The 16,555-nt window shown below is 57.7% G+C and overlaps 1 protein-coding gene and 1 long non-coding RNA gene across 9 annotated transcripts in view; one reads left to right on the top strand and one right to left on the bottom strand.

Annotated features, from left to right (window-relative positions):
- The window catches only part of Cacna1h (calcium channel, voltage-dependent, T type, alpha 1H subunit), a 62,050-nt gene that overhangs the window by 39,892 nt on the left and 5,603 nt on the right, over window positions 1-16,555 (top strand). For 2 of the 7 annotated variants that reach the window (NM_001163691.1, NM_021415.4), the window contains exons 6-29: window positions 946-1,105; window positions 2,399-2,714; window positions 2,840-2,932; window positions 3,833-4,622; window positions 4,915-5,354; window positions 6,954-7,105; window positions 7,696-7,881; window positions 8,281-8,398; window positions 8,543-8,698; window positions 8,874-8,964; window positions 9,265-9,473; window positions 10,460-10,882; window positions 11,364-11,464; window positions 11,625-11,748; window positions 11,829-11,897; window positions 11,992-12,176; window positions 12,355-12,481; window positions 12,671-12,796; window positions 12,900-12,989; window positions 13,178-13,370; window positions 14,870-15,021; window positions 15,530-15,639; window positions 15,790-15,923; window positions 16,148-16,218. In NM_001163691.1, the coding sequence (NP_001157163.1) occupies window positions 946-1,105; window positions 2,399-2,714; window positions 2,840-2,932; window positions 3,833-4,622; window positions 4,915-5,354; window positions 6,954-7,105; window positions 7,696-7,881; window positions 8,281-8,398; window positions 8,543-8,698; window positions 8,874-8,964; window positions 9,265-9,473; window positions 10,460-10,882; window positions 11,364-11,464; window positions 11,625-11,748; window positions 11,829-11,897; window positions 11,992-12,176; window positions 12,355-12,481; window positions 12,671-12,796; window positions 12,900-12,989; window positions 13,178-13,370; window positions 14,870-15,021; window positions 15,530-15,639; window positions 15,790-15,923; window positions 16,148-16,218 (4,616 nt within the window). Of the gene's footprint in view, window positions 1-945; window positions 1,106-2,398; window positions 2,715-2,839; window positions 2,933-3,832; window positions 4,623-4,914; window positions 5,355-6,953; window positions 7,106-7,695; window positions 7,882-8,280; window positions 8,399-8,542; window positions 8,699-8,873; window positions 8,965-9,264; window positions 9,474-10,459; window positions 10,883-11,363; window positions 11,465-11,624; window positions 11,749-11,828; window positions 11,898-11,991; window positions 12,177-12,354; window positions 12,482-12,670; window positions 12,797-12,899; window positions 12,990-13,177; window positions 13,395-13,705; window positions 13,724-14,869; window positions 15,022-15,529; window positions 15,640-15,789; window positions 15,924-16,147; window positions 16,219-16,555 lie in introns of those variants that run through there. The other 5 variants (XR_385352.4, XM_006524734.4, XR_385353.4 and 2 more) reach the window with 5 other exon arrangements.
- On the bottom strand, window positions 6,364-8,923 carry Gm33617. Of its 2 annotated transcripts, none has more exons than XR_385475.3 (4): window positions 8,854-8,923; window positions 7,747-8,420; window positions 7,423-7,620; window positions 6,364-6,661 (listed from the first exon to the last, which is right to left on the bottom strand). It is a non-coding gene; the product is annotated as a predicted gene, 33617 (long non-coding RNA). The 2 variants fall into 2 exon arrangements; XR_385476.4 differs by having other exon boundaries at window positions 8,015-8,420.

Raw genomic sequence — 16,555 nt, 5'->3', positions numbered from 1 at the left:
ACCTCGCACCCTGTGTGTTCAGCCTACCCAGCGGAGCCCGTGACTCCTCCACCTGGGTAACCTGTTTGTTGGAGCAGAGATGAAACCTAAGCCCGCTCCCATCCAAAGTGTTTGCTGTTCGGGTTAAATGTCCAGGTGACTCTGGAATTCTGTCTCATACAGCAATCCTGGCACCCTCAGGGCTGTCTGAACATTTACCTTGGGTCCACTCTGACCCCTAGATCATGTGACCTAGTTGCTTGCTGCCTGCCCCATTTCCTCAGTGGTTGAAATGTTAGTGGTGCCTCTAAGAGCTTGGTCTCCCTGTAACCTGAGGGTTCCTATTCCATGGCTACCCCTCTGGATTTCTCAAAACCCTGCTTCTCTCTGTCCTAATTGTGTGGCCCAGTGCTCTGCCCACAGCCTCAGCTCGCCCAGTGCAGATTTTGAGCTGTGTTCTTTTGATGTCCGAGAAGGGACAGACCAGTGATGAGGCCAGGGACCAGGGACCCTTGGGCCACTTCCTAGATTTGTTCAAATCCATACACCCAAGAAAAAGGACTTCAAAGTTGCTTTGAGGTACTGCACTGGTTCATGCCTTCCCTGTGATAGGGCCCTGATGCAGGCCTGCTCTGGCATTGGAAATGAGAAAGCCCATCCCCACAGTAGAACCCCAGAGCCCAGTGTGCCAGGGCCACCACAGAAGCTGCTCTGACCTTGCGACAGGTCCACTGGGGCCCTGGAGATGCTGCGTGGTGAGGTGGAGCGGGGACAGGTTTGACCTGGCCGTGTGGGGCTGCAGACTGACTCCCCTGTGGGAATCCATCAGGCCTTACCTGTCCCTGGTCTCTGCACACAGATGGTCTTGATAGGGATTTATGAGCAGTGGGGCGGGCTTGAGGGGGGAGGCACCCTAGGAGCCTGTCAGGGCTCAGCTGTGCTGAGCACCGGCCCTGCCCCCCTCAGGCATGCGAATCCTGGTCACACTGCTGCTGGACACACTGCCCATGCTTGGGAACGTGCTTCTTCTCTGCTTCTTCGTCTTCTTCATCTTCGGCATCGTTGGGGTCCAGCTCTGGGCTGGCCTGCTGCGGAACCGATGCTTCCTGGACAGCGCCTTCGTCAGGTGTGCAGGCCCCGCCCCTGGTGTATGGCTCTGCCCACCTAGCCAGACATGACTCCAAAATGCTCTCTCTTGACCCTGCCCTTCAGGCTTCACCCTAGGAGCGATGCTGTTTCCCTTCTGTAGGCCCCACTCTCAAAGGGACCCTCCCTCTAAGACTGTTCTCCTACCCTACCTAGTGTGAGCGCCCCACCCCCACCCCCACCCCCACCAAGGTGCTCTGTCCTTGAATGTCCTTGAATACAATGAACCTGGGTCCTAGTTTGTGGTGAGGTCCTGGGTGCACAGTTCTACTCAGGACAGGCCATAGGTGCAAGTGGAGACAGGATCCAAGTGGAGGTGAATACATAGGTGGGCATGGTGGTTCAGGGGTGGGCTGTAGGAGGGCCTGGGTGGAGGCTACTTCTTCCTCTCAAAAAAGTTTACTCAGAGTGCATGTGAGGGTTTGATACTGGGTGTCGTTAGGCTCAGAGGTCCTGCTTGAGGGAGGCAGCTGTGCTTATCTGTCTACCAGTTCCTGGCACAGTATCCCCAGTGGCTGCTGCCCTCTGGCCTTGCTCCTTTGCATCTGTCTAATTCAAGGGCTTCCACAGGGTAGGCACCCTGTGCCAACATGGCATTTGCTTCATGGGGATGTGGGTGTGCCCAGCCCCTTCATCCTGGACCTTACTCAGCAGCATTAGAAGACCCAAGGCTGACCTGCCAGGGTGTCCCTGGAACGCAGCCGTGCACGGTACTGTGAGGCACTCTGCTCTCCACTAGGCCCCAATTGGGGACTGTGTGCCCCCTCCAGCTCCAGTCAGTTACTTGTGCACTAAGCCGCTAGGCCAACGTGTCTTCTGCTTTCTAGGTCTTTGGGTCTCAGAGCTTCTTAGATGCTCATGGATAGGAGTATAGGGACTGGAAAAGAGGAAGATGGGGATCCATGAGGGGATTTCAGGGAGTGTGGAGCTGTTGGAGACACCCTGCTTGGCCATGCTGCCAGGCCCCACTCAGGAGGACTCAGGATGCTGTGGGTACCATGGGAAGGTGGGTGGTCCAGAGGCCCTGAGATGCTTCAGGTATGGCTTGTCAGTTACTGCTGCAGTGATAACGTCCCAGCTGGGGATCACATTGTCTATCCAGTGTGCGTGTTGCGGGACTCAAGTCTAGGGCCTGGCTGAGGAATAGAGGGAGTCACTTGATGGGCATGTGGGATTTTAGGTCAGCAGTCTTGCGTGAGACTGGTTGTGTAGATGGGGAGAGTGGTGTTTGGCCCAGGAACCCCTAGTGATGCCCTGGCCTTCTGCAACCCAGGAACAACAACCTGACCTTCTTGCGGCCATACTACCAGACAGAGGAGGGCGAGGAGAACCCATTCATCTGCTCCTCACGCCGCGACAACGGCATGCAGAAATGCTCACACATCCCCAGCCGCCGTGAGCTTCGCGTGCAGTGCACGCTCGGCTGGGAGGCCTACGGGCAGCCACAGGCTGAGGATGGGGGTGCCGGCCGAAATGCCTGCATCAACTGGAACCAGTACTACAACGTGTGCCGCTCGGGGGAATTCAACCCTCACAATGGTGCCATCAACTTTGACAACATTGGCTATGCTTGGATCGCCATCTTCCAGGTATGCTCTAGGATAGCCTGGGGATGCCTGGGGTGTGGGATGGTGGACCCTGAGACAGGCACCCATACTGGGGTCCTTGGGAGCTGGAGAATGTGGGTCCATGTCCAGCTGCCTGCCTCCCCCAGGTCATCACACTGGAGGGCTGGGTGGACATCATGTACTACGTCATGGATGCCCACTCGTTCTACAACTTCATCTACTTCATCCTCCTCATCATTGTGAGTGTGGGCGTGGCCAGCTGGTGGGCATCCTGCATCGGATGAGGGGCGGGGGAAGAAGCCATATCCCTCCCCTCCCCCCTCAACGTTCATCCTGGACCCAGAGTCCTAAACTCAGCCGCGGCTGCGGGAAGTGCTTTGGTGGGTGGGCAGGCAGGGGGGCTTTTCTGCCTAGCCTGTGGTTGAAGGAAGTATACAGGATGGAAGGAGACCTATACAGGCCCTCGACCAAAGGCCCAAAATCTTTGGAGCAGCCGGGCTTCCACCCCACGTTGTATCTCGCCCTCTAGCACAATGTTCCCACAGCAAATGTGTGATCTTCTAGCATAGCCCCCTATAGTGAACAGGAATCTCTGGTGGTCTCTCACACACCCATCACCCCACACCTCTTTGGCCCATGACTCCCCATTACCAATTGCCCCCACACACAACCCCCCAAACATCCATGTCTCAGGTTTGGTTTTCTCTTGCCCCTCAATATCCCATGGTCCTCAGATAGGACAATATTAGTTCAACATCCAACAGACAGCTCCAGATCCCTGAATGCATAGGAACTGCCTTGCAGGGACCCAGCCGGGAAGGGGTAGCATACATCCTCAGACAGCCCACACAGCAGGGGCATAGAGGAGAGTCAGTAATGGCCTATACCAGGGAGAACTGGCCACAGAGGCTGCGTGCGAAGGCTACAGTAGAGGACAAACCTAAGGAGCAGGAACTCATGCAGGACCCCAAGGGGGGGGGGGTCCCCGTCCCGTTATCACACAGTTGCAAAGTACCTGTTGTATGCCACTTCCTGGAGTATTAGTGCTTGTGGCATTGTGGCTAGGCCCCAGTCCCCAGAGTGGGTCTTGGCTAGGCTGGGTATGGAGCTGCTGTGTAGTCACACACACCCTGCCACAGGTGGGCTCCTTCTTCATGATCAACCTGTGCCTGGTGGTGATAGCCACACAGTTCTCAGAGACAAAGCAGAGGGAAAACCAGCTGATGCGTGAACAGCGGGCCCGCTATCTGTCCAACGACAGCACTCTGGCCAGCTTCTCGGAGCCTGGCAGCTGCTACGAGGAGCTCCTCAAGTATGTGGGCCACATCTTCCGAAAGGTTAAACGCCGGAGCCTGCGCCTTTACGCCCGCTGGCAGAGCCGTTGGCGTAAGAAGGTAGATCCCAGCAGCACTCTGCATGGCCAAGGCCCCAGGCGGCGGCCACGGCGCGCAGGCAGGCGCACAGCTTCTGTGCACCATCTGGTCTACCACCACCACCACCACCATCACCACCATTACCACTTCAGCCACGGTGGCCCACGCAGGCCTAGCCCAGAGCCAGGTGCTGGTGACACCAGGTTGGTCAGGGCCTGTGTGCCACCCTCGCCACCATCCCCAGGCCACGGGCCACCAGACTCTGAGTCTGTGCACAGTATCTACCATGCTGACTGCCACGTGGAGGGGCCACAGGAAAGAGCCCGTGTGGCGCACACCATAGCCACTGCTGCCAGCCTCAAGCTGGCCTCAGGCTTGGGCACCATGAACTACCCCACCATCCTACCTTCAGGAGCAGTCAACAGCAAAGGCAGTACCAGCTCGCGACCCAAGGGGCTTCGGAGTGCTGGCACCCCAGGGGCCACAGCACACAGCCCTCTGAGCCTGGGGAGCCCCAGCCCCTATGAGAAGATCCAGCACGTGGTTGGAGAACAAGGTGAGGATCCAGCCCCCACCATGTCAGAGAGAGCAGGGAGGGGGTACCCAGGCAAGGCTTGGTCCTTGGTCCTGAGTGTTCTGGGCCCACATCCCCATTGCTCCAGCCTGACCCCAAAAGGAACTGCCAGGCCATTTCTTTGTATCTGTTTATCTTTGAAAAACTGCCCCTTTCTATATGGAGAAGCTAAAATTGGGGTTGTGCAGGAGGGAAAATGGAGACCAGAGGCTCAGGGCCCTGGGCTCAGGGCCACAGTAACCTAGCTATAGTTGTCTGTGTCTTTGCCTCACAGGACTAGGCCGAGCCTCTAGTCACCTGTCAGGCCTGAGTGTGCCTTGCCCCCTGCCCAGCCCCCAGGCTGGCACACTGACCTGTGAGCTGAAGAGCTGCCCATATTGTGCCAGCGCCCTGGAGGACCCCGAGTTTGAGTTCAGTGGCTCAGAGAGTGGGGACTCGGATGCCCATGGAGTCTATGAGTTTACACAGGACGTACGGCATGGGGATTGCCGAGATCCTGTGCAGCAGCCCCATGAAGGGGGCACGCCGGGCCATGGCAACGAACGGTGGCGGCCACCACTGCGGACAGCCTCACAGCCAGGAGGGTTAGGCCGCCTCTGGGCTTCCTTTAGTAGCAAGCTGCGTCGCATTGTAGACAGCAAGTACTTCAACCGAGGCATCATGGCAGCCATCCTCGTCAATACTCTGAGCATGGGTGTTGAGTATCATGAGCAGGTAGGGGTGTGTGTGTGTGTGTACGCGCGCGCGCACATCCATTTCCCCCAAACCCCAGGGCAAAGCAGGGCCGGGCTTGCAGGATGACGACTCTGGCTTTAGAAGCAGAATGCAGGGTCCCTGTATCTTCCTAGAATTGCTAGCCTCTTCCTGAGATCTCTGAGGGAGCCATCTGATCAGTCAGCAATTATGGCTCCTTGGACTGAGGCACTGCCGAATGGTAAGCACCACGCTATTTTGGCAGCTTTCCTGCTGTGGGAGGAACAGGTGGCTTAAGATCACCGAAGACTACCCCCCCCCCCGCAAGAGTGAGGGGACCCAGAGGCACTGCAAGGGCCTCTATGCAGCTGCCTCATTCCAGGGAGCAAGCTTATGCCCAGACTCCCTGGGGAGGGGCTCTCTGTGCTTCCTCAACTTCCATGTCCTTGGGGAAACTGAGGCTAGACAGGATCTGCAGTATAGGCTGGTCCTTCACACCTGCCTGGATGCTGCACGTCCTCTTCCTTCCACAGCTCCACACTAGGGGAACCAAGGCACTCCTGGGGGCGGGGCCATGAGCCCCTGGAGCTCCACCCACTTTTAGGGACTGGAGTGATTTCCTGGGGTTCTTTCCTCTCCTTTTTCTTACCTCATAGTAAGCAGAAGAAATTTACCCACTGCGGCCTTAGGCAGACATAGGTGGGTGATGCCGGGATGAGAATAGGTCGTCTCCATCCTGGACCCCCCCCCACCCACCAAGTGTGTCCCTGTGTGAAAATGCTACAAACATCTGGCTCACTTAACATACACGGATGCATTCTATACTTGCGTGATTCAGCTGCATGTGTGCATGAAGAATCACACATCATGCACATGTTCAAAGCCTCCCTGTGTACATGGAGGTCAGTGCACATGCATTCGTGCTGTGCACACAATTCACCTATGGGCATGAAAATTGCCTCATGAACGGTTGAGGGGCAGGTGCATGTGAGCACACACACGTACGAGGATTCAGGCATGTCTGCACACATCAGGTGACCACCCGTACATTCATGTTTGTGCTCAAATTGTGCTAGAGAACACACACCCAAACCTCTCCAGCATTACAGGTATGCGTGTGTATTCACACATGCAGGTCATAATATTACAGGTATAGACAAACATACATGCACATACGCCTACACGTGCAGGAGGGTTAGCACACTCATGGTAAGAGACCTGCTGGGCCTTCTTCAAAGGAAGGGGTGGGTGAGACTGCAGGTACTGTTCATGTGCAGACACCTCCATAGCTCATCATGAGGCAGGCCCCAGCACAGAGTGTCAGTCACCTACAGAGGAAGGGGTCTTTTGAGAGACTTGGTAGCTCTTGTATGCAGCTGTCATTCCTACAGAGTCAGGATGGGGGCTGAGTGGAAGAGCCAGAGAAGCCGACTGTCTTATCTAGACGAGACAGCCCTAGGTTCCCTATCTGGGTGGGTAGGCAGCTCTTTTCTGAGGTGCTGGGGAGCCACCAGTTCCTAGCGTTCTTGAGGCAGTAAATTTGCTTTTGCTTCTGGATTCTGTGGCCCTAAAATGGGAGGAGCCACGGTGGGTCCTGACCACCTCTCCTGACCCCCGCAGCCTGATGAGCTGACTAACGCGCTGGAGATAAGCAACATCGTGTTCACCAGCATGTTTGCCTTGGAGATGCTACTGAAGTTGCTGGCCTGTGGCCCGCTGGGCTACATTCGGAACCCCTACAACATCTTTGATGGCATTGTTGTCATCATAAGGTAGGGCCCATCCCCGCCCTGCTCAGTAGGCACCTCAGAGAACAAAGTGATAAAATTCATAGTGGGCCGGGTGACGGGTGTGAGACCCTTGGTCATGCCCATCACAGACCAACAGGTCTAAACTCCCACCTGGGAGCTTTGTTTGTGCTGTGCCGGTGCTTAGCCATGTCTCTGTGGGGGCTGGCTTATGAGCAGAGGAATCCTTACTGGTCCTGGGGTCGGGGTGGGGTTGCATTTACAATAGCAAAATAAGCACAGAATGGTGGGGACATTTGAGGTTGGGCCCTGGTTCCCTTCAGAGGAGGAGGGTCCTGTACCTGGAAGGGATGGTTTGAACGTACAGATGAGCCAGGCGTGGAAGACCCTGGGTAGCAGACTCTGTCAGTGAGCTCCCTGACAGCTGGGAGCCAGGGCTTCCCCGAGATTCAGGAGCCACAGCTGATGGGGCTACTTGCTGAACTTGCTCCCAGCTATGGTGTTGAACAGAGGCTGTGGTGGCTCCCAGACTGGCCATCCTGCCAAAGGAAGAGAACATCCCAGGGTCATGGGATGGGCCATCCTGACCTTCACACTACTGTCCCAACCCACAGCGTCTGGGAGATTGTGGGGCAGGCAGATGGTGGCCTGTCAGTGCTCCGTACGTTCCGGCTGCTGCGGGTGCTGAAGCTGGTGCGCTTCCTGCCAGCCCTGCGGCGGCAGCTGGTGGTGCTCATGAGGACCATGGACAATGTGGCCACCTTCTGCATGCTGCTAATGCTCTTCATCTTCATCTTCAGGTGGGTGGGGCCCAAGCTCCTCCCTCAGACAGCACCAGGCATGGTGGGCGGAGCGGCTCCGTTCTGAGGCCCACAGATGCATAGGTCGAGCCCTGGGGATGCTACCAGGCTTTTAGTGGGTTTTGCTTAGCACCTTTTGTGCGCCAGCCAGTCTTGACACTTAGGGAGGGTGTGGAAGAGTGAGCATCCCACAGGATGCTAAGACTGGTTGTCCTTGTCATTGTCCAAAGGCAGAATGGTGGCCTCCGTCCACCCCTTTATGAAGGTTAAGACCTTCTCAGCTGTAGAAAAATGGTTGAGCCTCAGGATTGGCCCTGACAGCAGACACAGGGTGTGGGAGGTGAGGGGGCTGGCAGAGGGGGGTCTGGGCCCCTCCCACTCAGTGCCCATCCCCCTCAGCATCCTGGGCATGCACCTGTTTGGCTGTAAGTTCAGCCTGAAGACAGACTCTGGAGACACCGTCCCTGACAGGAAGAACTTCGACTCTCTACTGTGGGCCATCGTCACTGTGTTTCAGGTACAGCCTCCGCTGTCTGTCCCTGAGACAACCAAAAGCTAAAGCTCCAAGGAGCCAAGAAACTGTGGAAACCCCTGGCTCTATCCCCAGGGAGGTAGGCAGGGGACCAGAGCCATTTTGAGCCCTGCAAATGTGTCCTTGCAGATCTTGACACAGGAAGACTGGAATGTGGTTCTTTACAACGGCATGGCTTCCACCTCGTCCTGGGCTGCCCTTTACTTTGTGGCCCTCATGACCTTTGGGAACTATGTGCTCTTCAACCTGCTGGTAGCCATCCTGGTGGAAGGCTTCCAGGCAGAGGTGAGGATGAAGAGGATAGAGTGATGCCCCTGCTTTGGCAGATCCCCCACATCTTCACACGGCAGCCTCCGGGGCCCATACGTCCACCCTGCGCTGCCGAGCACAGACCTTGGGCTGGGGACAGAGGATCCTGCTGTGGGAGTCTCCACACTTACTGTGTATTGCCTGGGTGCAGGGTGATGCCACCAGATCTGACACCGATGAGGATAAGACATCTACCCACCTAGAGGAAGATTTCGATAAGCTCAGAGACGTTCAAGCCACAGGTAGGTGCTTGGATGGTGTAGAACAGGGGTGCTCAACCTGTGAGTTGCAACCCCTTTGGGGATCACATATTAGACACCCTGCATGTCAGATATTTGCATTATGATTCATAAGAGTAGCAAAATTACAGTTATAAGGTAGCAATGAAATAATTTTATGGGTTTTTTTTGGGGGGGAGGTCACCACAACATGAGGAACTACCTTAGAGAGTTGGAGCACTGGTGTAGACTGAGGCAGGGTTCTGGCAGGTAGTTTCCTACTGCTGGGACCTCTGGAGGCTCAGACAGCCCCTTAACCTCTAGAGATGAAGATGTACTCACTGGCTGTGACCCCTAATGGGCACCTAGAGGGCCGAGGCAGTCTGCCGCCGCCTCTCATCACGCACACAGCGGCTACGCCTATGCCTACCCCCAAGAGCTCCCCTCATCTGGACATGGCCCACACTCTTTTGGACTCACGGCGCAGCAGCAGTGGCTCTGTGGACCCCCAACTCGGGGACCAGAAGTCTCTGGTAGGAACCAACCCCAGCCCCTGAAATAAGGGAGGGTCCCTGTAACACCCGAGCCGTGTCTAAGGCAGAACCAGGGTCATTCTGTTCCTGGAAGCCTGGGTATCTATTGCTGTGAAATGAGCGTAGAGACATGAGGGAGGAATGGACGAGTATTAAGATACCTTCTGCTTGCAACAGTGTGAAATTATAGTAGAGATAAAAGTTGGCCAAGCATGAGGCACACCAGAGAACAAGGTAGGGGTCTGACAGAGACACTTAAAGGCAGTCTGGAAAACAGGTGAGCAGGCCAAGCTGAGGGTCCACGAGCGGCGGAGCACACAGCAGCTCACTTGTGTTCACACCCAGAGTGTGTTCTGTACAAAGAGCAACCTTGCCTGGAGGCGGCTTGTGAGCCCCTGAGAAGGGCCAAGTTGGGGTTGCGTAAGCAGTGGCCAGAATGCATGGGGAGCCTAGGAGCAGATCTGAGGGTAGGAATCAGGTGTGGGAAAGCCAAAGAAGAGAAACTGTCTGGTGGATCAAGCAGGAGTCCAGGGCTGAGCCACCTAGCACAGCTTGCTACAGTCACTTGCCAGGGGGACCCTGAGAGATAAGACAGACACAGGCCAGGGGAGAGTATGGCTCAGCTCCTGTGAGACCCTGGAGGTAAGGATGAATCTGTAGACCGAGTGGTGTGGAAAGCTAGAGGGAACCCAGGTTATGGGCCTTGGCAAATCCAGGGGCTGAGCAGTCAGGCTTTGCCAGCCCTGGCTGGTTCTGGGCTTTTGCTTTAGCTATGTGGCTGAGTCAGATGTTACCTGAAAACAGGCAGTGCCCTGGTAGAGGGCCTGCTAGGTGGGATAGCTATGCGTGACCAGACATCCAGCAAGTATTTCACAGATGCCCTCGATAGCAGTAATATCTGGGGGAGGTCCTTTCCACCCCAGAAACTGGTGTGTGTGGTGATCCTTAGGGCTATGCCAGTGTGCTCACTCCCTGCCACCCCTCAGGCTAGCCTGCGCAGCTCCCCTTGTGCCCCATGGGGCCCCAACAGTGCAGGAAGCAGCCGGCGCTCCAGCTGGAACAGCCTGGGCCGCGCACCCAGCCTCAAACGCCGCAGCCAGTGTGGGGAGCGCGAGTCCCTGCTCTCTGGTGAGGGGAAGGGCAGCACGGATGATGAGGCCGAGGACAGCAGACCAAACTCAGGGACCCACCCAGGAGCTTCACCCGGGCCCCGGGCCACACCCCTGCGGCGGGCTGAGTCGTTGGGCCACCGCAGCACAATGGACCTGTGCCCCCCACGGCCTGCCACCCTCCTGCCCACCAAGTTCCGTGACTGCAACGGGCAGATGGTGGCCCTGCCCAGCGAGTTCTTCCTGCGCATCGACAGCCACAAGGAGGACGCAGCAGAGTTTGATGATGACATAGAAGATGTGAGTGGGTGACACAAGGGGGCATGGACTATACACGGCCATTCCTGGCCCTCTCTGAGTGTGACAGGAGGCAAAGCGCTAGCCGGACCCACAGTTATCCATAACCACTCCTGTCTCAGGGCTGCCTCTTCAGAGCAGGATCTGAGACATCATTCGTGGTAACTCAGAAGGGAGCAGGCCAACCAGGGTAGGGGTCGTACTTCAAGTTTGTCCCAGGCTAGGAGCTACCTACCATCGGGGCCAGGCCCCTCAGGGTCAGAAACTGCCTCTACAAAAAACAGCTCTTAGTGGCCAGTCAACACTTAGATTCCTGTGGCCTCCCAGCGAGGTCACCCTCCCATTGCTCAGATGGAGAAAGTGAGGTGAAAGGAGCAGGAAGTAGCAACAAAGACTGGCCTGAGGTGGGGAGGTCAGGGTGGCCACATGCTAGAAGGCAGCAAGGGGAGGCTGCCATGACCCAGATGGATATCTGTGTCCCCAGAGCTGCTGCTTCCGCCTGCACAAAGTGCTGGAGCCCTATGCACCCCAGTGGTGCAGCAGCCGGGAGTCCTGGGCCCTGTATCTCTTCCCGCCGCAGAACAGGTGAGCTGTGGTAAACCCAGCAGCCACCAAGGCTGCACCCTGCTGGGAGGGTAGAGTGAGCCAGCCTTACCCACCTGTGGCCAAGCACTGGGGTGACCCAGGCAACATGAATAGACATAAGGGTCTGTTCCGGGTCCCCTCACCTCGGCTGCCTCCTCAGGCTACGCGTCTCCTGCCAGAAAGTCATCGCACACAAGATGTTTGACCACGTGGTCCTTGTCTTCATCTTCCTCAACTGTATCACCATTGCCCTGGAGAGGCCAGACATCGATCCGGGCAGCACTGTGAGTCCCCGCAGGCAGCTGGCCCTCTGGGTGGGGCAGGGTGAGGTGGACATGGACTTCCCACTGGTCTTTCCCTGCAGGAACGGGCCTTTCTCAGCGTCTCCAACTACATCTTCACAGCCATCTTCGTGGTGGAGATGATGGTGAAGGTACTGATGTTCCTCTTCCCCCTCGGCCCCTGTCCCTCACTACCCTGTCCTGGGACTCTTCTGCCAAGCCTATACATGACTGTCCCTCCCGCAGGTGGTAGCCCTGGGGCTGCTGTGGGGTGAGCATGCCTACCTGCAGAGCAGCTGGAATGTGCTGGACGGGCTGCTTGTCCTGGTGTCCCTGGTTGACATCATTGTGGCCGTGGCCTCTGCCGGTGGTGCCAAGATCCTAGGCGTCCTGCGCGTGCTGCGCCTGCTGCGGACCCTGAGGCCTCTGAGGTGGGGTGTAGGGGGCAGGGGCCACTCATATACATCCAGGAAGGACCCAGAAGCCCACCCCCACCTCTGCCCAACCATATGGCTCTCCAGCCACACGTTCACGTCACCTTGGGGCATTGCATGTACCGTTGCTTCTGCCTCCCGGCCGCCCTCTTAGCCGCCCTCTACCTGGGTGCAGGGTCATCAGCCGAGCTCCAGGCCTCAAGCTGGTCGTGGAGACTCTGATATCATCGCTCAGGCCCATCGGGAACATCGTCCTCATCTGCTGCGCCTTCTTCATTATCTTTGGCATCCTCGGGGTGCAGGTGTGTGGCTTTGGCTCGTCCAGGGTCTACCCCACCCTGAGCCTCTGCTCCCCAATGGTGGGATGGGTCCCGTCCTCCCCAGTTGGGTGGTCAGCACATCTAGTTTGGAATCCAAGAGGCCTGAGGTAGGCAGATCTGTGGGCCGGTGATTGTGCCAGGCTCCCTGGAGTAACAGCTCCTTCCGGTCAGCTTTTCAAGGGCAAATTCTACTACTGCGAGGGTACAGATACCAGGAATATCACCACCAAGGCCGAGTGCCATGCCGCCCACTACCGCTGGGTGAGGCGCAAATACAACTTTGACAACCTGGGTCAGGTAGGTTATGGGTTGTGTGCAGTGTGGCCACGGAGGTGACCAGGTGTGTGGGGAACACAGCTGCCATCTCTACCCTTTCAGTGACTCTTACCCTGCTACCCAGGCGCTGATGTCTCTGTTCGTGCTGTCATCCAAGGATGGCTGGGTAAACATCATGTACGACGGGCTGGACGCCGTGGGCATCGACCAGCAGGTGTGCAGGGCTGGGGCCATGCTCACGGGTGACCTTGAACAATTCCTGCATGTCTTTGGGATTGGAGCAAGTCGCCTCAGAAACCTTCCCCAGAATCTCTGACTGTCATGGTCCTCCAGGCCATTCCCCGGGAGGGCTTCCAGGCAGGAAGGAGGATGGTGGGGGACCCACCATCTTGTGTGCTGCAGCCTGTGCAGAACCACAACCCCTGGATGCTGCTCTACTTCATCTCCTTCCTGCTCATCGTCAGCTTCTTCGTGCTCAACATGTTTGTGGGCGTGGTGGTGGAGAACTTCCACAAGTGCCGGCAGCACCAGGAGGCGGAGGAAGCGCGGCGGCGCGAGGAGAAACGGCTGCGGCGCCTGGAGAGGAGGCGCAGGAGTAAGGCGGTCCCCGAGGTGGAGGGTCGGTACCTGAACGCATGCCGTGTGGCACCCAGCTCTGGGCCTGCAGCCCCCAGCCCAGATGGCTCTGCATGTGGCCACCGTGCATGGGGGCCAGGCCTTGGAAGAGGGGCTGACCGGAGTGAGCCTCTGGGGTGCCTTGTCGCAACAGGATGCAGGGTAACCCCATGAGGGCTCAGGAGGTAGATGGGACACTCCCAACCCCGCTCATGAGTTGGAGAGACAGGACAGTGGGCCCTAGCTTGGGAGCACGGAGGGCTTCCCACACAGTGTCCCCACCACAGCCGCTCAGACATGTCCTTGTTTTTCCAGGCACTTTCCCCAACCCAGGTACCTCCCTGCTCTGCATGCTCAGCCTGCTGCTACTGCTGCTGTTGCTGTTGCTGCAGTGGGAAAGATGGGCATCATAGGCCTCCAGGGGCCACTTCAGGGTGGGACACAAGTGTCAGGGTGCTGGGTGCCAGAGGGTGGGCAGAAGGTCAGTGGCTAGCCCACCGGTGTCCATGTTGCTGCCCCTGCCCTTACTTGGCCCTCCTCGTGGCTGGCATGCGCACATGTCTGTCGTGCCCAGGGAACAAGGTCCATCCCGGTTCCCCGGGCCTCGTGGCTGCTCTCTGGTGTCTCAGCTGTCCGCCCCCTGGCTGCTTGCACTGAGCTGAGTTTGCTAATGGCTGCATGTCGGGCTGAGGAGCATGTGGGTCCAGGGTGGGATGGTTGCCCATCAGACCCTGCTCTTCCAGGCCCAGGCCTTCAGCCCCTGAGTGTGTGGTTCTAGGCCGAGGCGGGTTCTGGGGTGCAGGGTGGCTGAAACCCTCGCCGATGGGATTCATTAACTACACTGAGGTCCCCTAAGAGGATTGCTGCAGGCACAACATTTAGTGGAGATAAACCTGTGGGGATGCATGAGGGGAGGCCTGCCCCTGGTGGTCTCCTCTTCTGATGTCTGCCTCAGGCTGGCTAGAGTGCACATCCAGGCCCCGGGCGGTCACCAGTGGCCCCCTGGAGTCTGGGAGGAGCTAAGCTTGAAGGCCAGGGATGGTGTCTCTGTCATCTCTGTCCAGATGGAGCCTGCTGAGCCCAGACAGGGAGATGCCTAAAGTCAACATGGTTGACGAAACATGGTTGATGAAAAGGACAGTCCCTCCTGTTCCCCAGACTAAGCCACAGAAGAATAGGGTCTAGGCAGGCCCTTGGGTAGGGAGGCTGGGATGGCTCATCCGGCCCTGCGCGCTGTTGCAGGCCCCAGTCCTGCTCCCTGGGTACAGTGTGACCAGAATAGGCCTTTCTCAAAGAAATCTTCTCTCCCCTAGCCTGGGGCTGCTCCCAGGGGCCACCCAGCCCATCTGAGGTCCTACCTGAGCCACTTCCACATACTTAGCACTCCAGATTGAGGTCAGGGCTTCTGTCTGGCAAAGTGGAGAGGGCACAGGCGGTCCCTCAGCATCCAGGTGGCTCAGCGGCTCCCCTCTCCCACAGAGGCCCAGCGCCGGCCCTACTACGCAGACTATTCACACACGCGCCGCTCCATCCATTCGCTGTGCACCAGCCACTACCTGGACCTCTTCATCACCTTCATCATCTGCCTCAATGTCATCACCATGTCCATGGAGCACTACAACCAGCCCAAGGTGGCCAGCTGGGGCCAGGGTGGCACCGGGAAGAGGGTCCCCAGCCGGGAGGGGAGGGGACACGGAGCTGGTGTTACAACCCCAGACTAGGGACCGAAACTCAACAGGGCCCTGCCTGCCTGCCTGCCTGCCTGCCTGCCTGTCTGCAAGTGTGGACACTGATGAGGGGCAAGCCAGAGACCTCGAACCTGAGGGCCATTGTCCTTTCCTTGACCCTCCATGCATATCCTGAAGGACTTCCCTCTGCACCCTCACCGATGAGTGAGGGGAAGTGTGGGCTCGCTACAGCAGAGCCTTTTGTTGGAGTATACACTTGGCCTTTGGAACATGTCATCTCTCTGTCAGGGCTGAGGACAGACCTGGTCCCTTTTGCCTACCGTCCTCAGCCTGCTCACAGGGTCATCCATCAGGCATGCCACAGGTGTCCTGAAGTTGGCGCTCAGGGAGCAAGGAGCTAGGGCAGCTAGGAGCCACAGGGCACCTCAGCCAGCCCCACTTCTCTCCTCAGTCTCTGGACGAGGCCCTTAAGTACTGCAACTACGTCTTTACCATCGTCTTCGTCTTTGAGGCCGCACTGAAGCTGGTGGCCTTTGGATTCCGGAGGTTCTTCAAGGACAGGTGTGTGATCACGGACGCAGGGCAAGTTGTGGCCGCAGGAACGGGCTGCAGGTGGTAGGGAGAAGGCTCTCTGTCCTTGGGGGTGAGCCTTGGCTGAGCTGCAGCTACTCCGAGCCATGGCCACACTAAGCTTCCGCCATGGCTGGCCAGGTGGAACCAGCTGGACTTGGCCATCGTCCTCCTGTCCATCATGGGCATTGCGCTGGAGGAGATTGAGATGAATGCTGCCCTCCCCATCAACCCCACCATCATCCGCATCATGCGCGTGCTTCGCATCGCCCGTGGTAGGTAGCCTCCGCTCGTTCTGTCCGGGGTCTTCCTAGGCTGTCGGTAGGCCCCAGACCTGGTAGGATGGGCTATAGACAGGCTCCATCCTCAGCAGATGCCTGGGATGTCTGCAGCCAGAGGGAGACCTTGGTCTGTAGCTAGAGAGCAAAGGGATTGGTGTATAGGGTGCCCTGGACTTTGGGGTCAGCTGGGCCCTGCTGACCCTTGGCTCCTCCCTTAGTGCTGAAGCTACTGAAGATGGCCACAGGCATGCGCGCCCTGCTGGACACTGTGGTTCAAGCTCTGCCTCAGGTAGGTTGGGGTCCAGCACCCCTGAAGGCCACCACAAGCCTTGAGAGTACAGGCTTCGGGGAGGGCTTGGCACATGTCCCTTGCTTGCTTGCTTGCTTGCTCTGTCCTGAGGTCAGGGTCATGCCCAGCTGATCTGGAAGAGGTCGAAGATGGCACCCCGCCTGGGCCTCAGGCTCTGGGCAGGAGCGTTAGTGACCAGTGCCTGCCTGGCTGGTGCACACGGGAGGTAAGGGGCCACAGCCAGGCCAGCAGGGTCCCAGGTGAGCTTGTCAACGGACAAGAGGTCTCCAGCGGTGGCTTTGAGCCAATGTAGGCTCCTGACTTTCTGTGCCTCCAG

The sequence above is a fragment of the Mus musculus genome, chromosome 17 (assembly GCF_000001635.26).
Source record: "Mus musculus strain C57BL/6J chromosome 17, GRCm38.p6 C57BL/6J".
Lineage (NCBI taxonomy): Eukaryota > Metazoa > Chordata > Mammalia > Rodentia > Muridae > Mus > Mus musculus.
Note: the sequence above shows the minus strand (reverse complement) of the source record. Positions and strands in the feature narration are given on the sequence as shown.